The 2,397-nt window shown below is 41.9% G+C and overlaps 1 protein-coding gene across 1 annotated transcript; it reads right to left on the reverse strand.

The window, feature by feature from the left end:
- Positions 1-283: 283 nt before the first annotated feature.
- On the reverse strand, positions 284-1,748 carry LOC144014115 (type-2 ice-structuring protein-like). Its single transcript, XM_077513667.1, has 7 exons — positions 1,635-1,748; positions 1,415-1,477; positions 1,229-1,253; positions 1,063-1,148; positions 854-988; positions 659-770; positions 284-573 (listed from the first exon to the last, which is right to left on the reverse strand). The coding sequence occupies exons 1-7, from the start codon at positions 1,731-1,733 to the stop codon at positions 506-508; spliced, it is 588 nt and encodes a 195-aa protein (XP_077369793.1). The 5' UTR covers positions 1,734-1,748; the 3' UTR covers positions 284-505.
- Positions 1,749-2,397: the final 649 nt, after the last annotated feature.

The raw sequence follows: 2,397 nt of genomic DNA on the forward strand, positions 1-2,397 counted from the left end.
TCCCTGGAATAATATTATTTTATTTCCAAGTAGTGTTGTTCACTGTATATTCTAATAACGATTTTATCTGCTGTTACATGTTGTACCAATTTTGTGGAAAGACAATGGGATCTAATTTTGGTGCAAACCGTTGACCTATATGAAGAGATGGCTGGCGCTTGTCCTTCCGTTCTTAGTGTCTGAGGACCAATTCGTCAATATTTGCTTTTCTATCTGTGTAGCATGTGACATTCTGTGAACCAAAAACAGCAAACGAGCATGACAACACACACATGCACATCGATGCAGAGACAGATTCCTTTTTATTAAAGAGAAAGGCTTTGAAGTTTCAAAATTTGGTTTGACTTTTGGCAATCAACCACTCATGAAAAGTGGAAAAGGAAAAGCATTTTGCAATATATCCAGAAACAGAAAGACACCGCTGATGTCATGTAGTGTCCCAGAGGCGACATCAAGACCACAGGAAAGATGCTGTTGGGGAATATGTGTTGTTGGCAGTTACGTCTTAGTGCACGTCGTCGACACAAACAAATGGAACAGTCGAAGTGCAGTCCTCGTCATCCCAGAATTCAGCTGAAAAAAACAACACAGTAAAAAGATTTAGACATCTACATATGTTCTCCTCCCTGACAGAAATGAAAACTCAGTCAAAACATACTATCTGTTCCGTCATTTGTTACGGTACAGTCCTCAGGGGTAGTACCGCCGGTTTCAAAGAATACAGGATTGCCAGCGGTTGATGAACCGTCGGTCCACACATAGGTTCCAGACTGGAAGTCACAATTGAAAGTGTATTGATATCATATCATGATAACTGCTTGGACTTTCATGTTTGTATGAGCTCAAGCCTTACAACAGCTCTGTCATTGTATCCAATCCAGGCAATTTGATCATCTCCAACCTCAGCGTCAACCAGTGCGAGAACTACCGCATGTTCAACTGCACTTAGAATGGAGGCCAGATTCCCTCCTAGAGCTTCACAGGTGTCCTAAACAGTGGAAAGAAATTTGGTCAGGATTTGAAATGTGTTGAGACCATTTATGAATATATATATCTTCTTACTTCTGCATCTTGAAAATCTCTTAACTGGTCCACAACATAGAAACAGCGGTCATTCAACCGAGTCCAGCCCTCTGAACAGCAAGGAACTGAAAAACAAGTCATTTTTACACACATTACATAACAGCAAACAAGTGTGAAATATTTCAAAGCAAAGTGTTAAAGTCACCTTTGACTGTAACGTCAGAAGACCACTGTAAAGACAAAAAAAGTGTTCAATGTTAGAATGTAATCACCCATGATGGATTTCACTCACTAAAGTCACTATGTGTAAGCAAGCTGTCGACATCAAGCAATCTCGACAAATTCTTGGATGTTTCTCTCTTGTAATATTGTAAATAATATTTTCACTTACGACTCCAGTCAACAGTCCACTGATCCCGCACAGGAGAAGCAACGAGCGAAGAGCAAATGCCATCTGCACAATGAGAGGGAAAAAAAACAAACTTCACATGACGCACTTAATTTACTTATCAGTTGGGTTTTGTATGTGGCGTACTAAAGTCGCAGGTTTAGGCTTTCATTGCACGGAAGGGAGTGTGAAAAATGTAGGCTGTAAAGTTGTGTCATGTTACCTTTGGTGTCGTGATGCTTGATGCTGAGAGGATGTGTGGAAGGTGACGACGTGCGGTCCTTTTATATGTCAGCTCTGGAATGTTGAACGTGTCACTCATGCCACGTGACGCATCAGGCGGGTTCTCGACCGCCCCAAAGAAACAATGGGACTTCAAAAAAGGCGTCGGTGTGACTAATTTAGCATCGTAGACCATTGGTTCCCTTCAAGTGGATGTGCTGTTGGACTCAGTGTTTTTGATTCACAAAATGCTCATTGATGTACACAAGCACAAAATCCAAAGCTCCTCCGTAGAATACATGCAACATCATCTTCTCTATATCTAACCTGACTTTTGACTACATTTTCCACCAAATCTAATTCACAACATTTTGGGCTCTTCTTTGTTTGTCGTCAAAGAGAGGAGTGGCTTCAGAGCTGTTGCCTTGATTGAAAGAGTCAGGAATGCAACGTGAGACGAGGCGGCGTTGGAGAGGCAAGGGTGGTGCTCCTTCGCACACGGAAATGTTCTTTAGACTTTTTGCTACACTCCCTTGTCACACCCTGATGTCCTCCAAGCCATGTGCTGTAATTTGGTGCAGTCTGAAGCAGAGAATTAGTCAGCAAAGTGTTTTTTGATGCCAAATTATTTGCACCTCCTTGGGCTGGTGAGAATTTTAGAGAAGAGTATGTTGACAACACGCCCACAAGAGATTCCGGGGGGAAAGCTGTTAAAATAGAGGGTTTAAAGTGAGGTAGCGCCATAGGAAGACTCGCTAATAAGT

The sequence above is a fragment of the Festucalex cinctus genome, chromosome 2, assembly GCF_051991245.1.
Source record: "Festucalex cinctus isolate MCC-2025b chromosome 2, RoL_Fcin_1.0, whole genome shotgun sequence".
Lineage (NCBI taxonomy): Eukaryota > Metazoa > Chordata > Actinopteri > Syngnathiformes > Syngnathidae > Festucalex > Festucalex cinctus.

Coding starts and splice junctions, on each gene's coding strand:
- LOC144014115 (XM_077513667.1), bottom strand. CDS start 1,733: ATGAGTGACACGTTCAACATTCCAGAGCTGACATATAAAAGGACCGCA. Junction 1,254..1,414: donor GTGGACTGTTGACTGGAGTC/GTAAGTGAAAAT, acceptor TTGTCTTTACAG/TGGTCTTCTGACGTTACAGT. Junction 771..853: donor GATACAATGACAGAGCTGTT/GTAAGGCTTGAG, acceptor TGTGACTTCCAG/TCTGGAACCTATGTGTGGAC.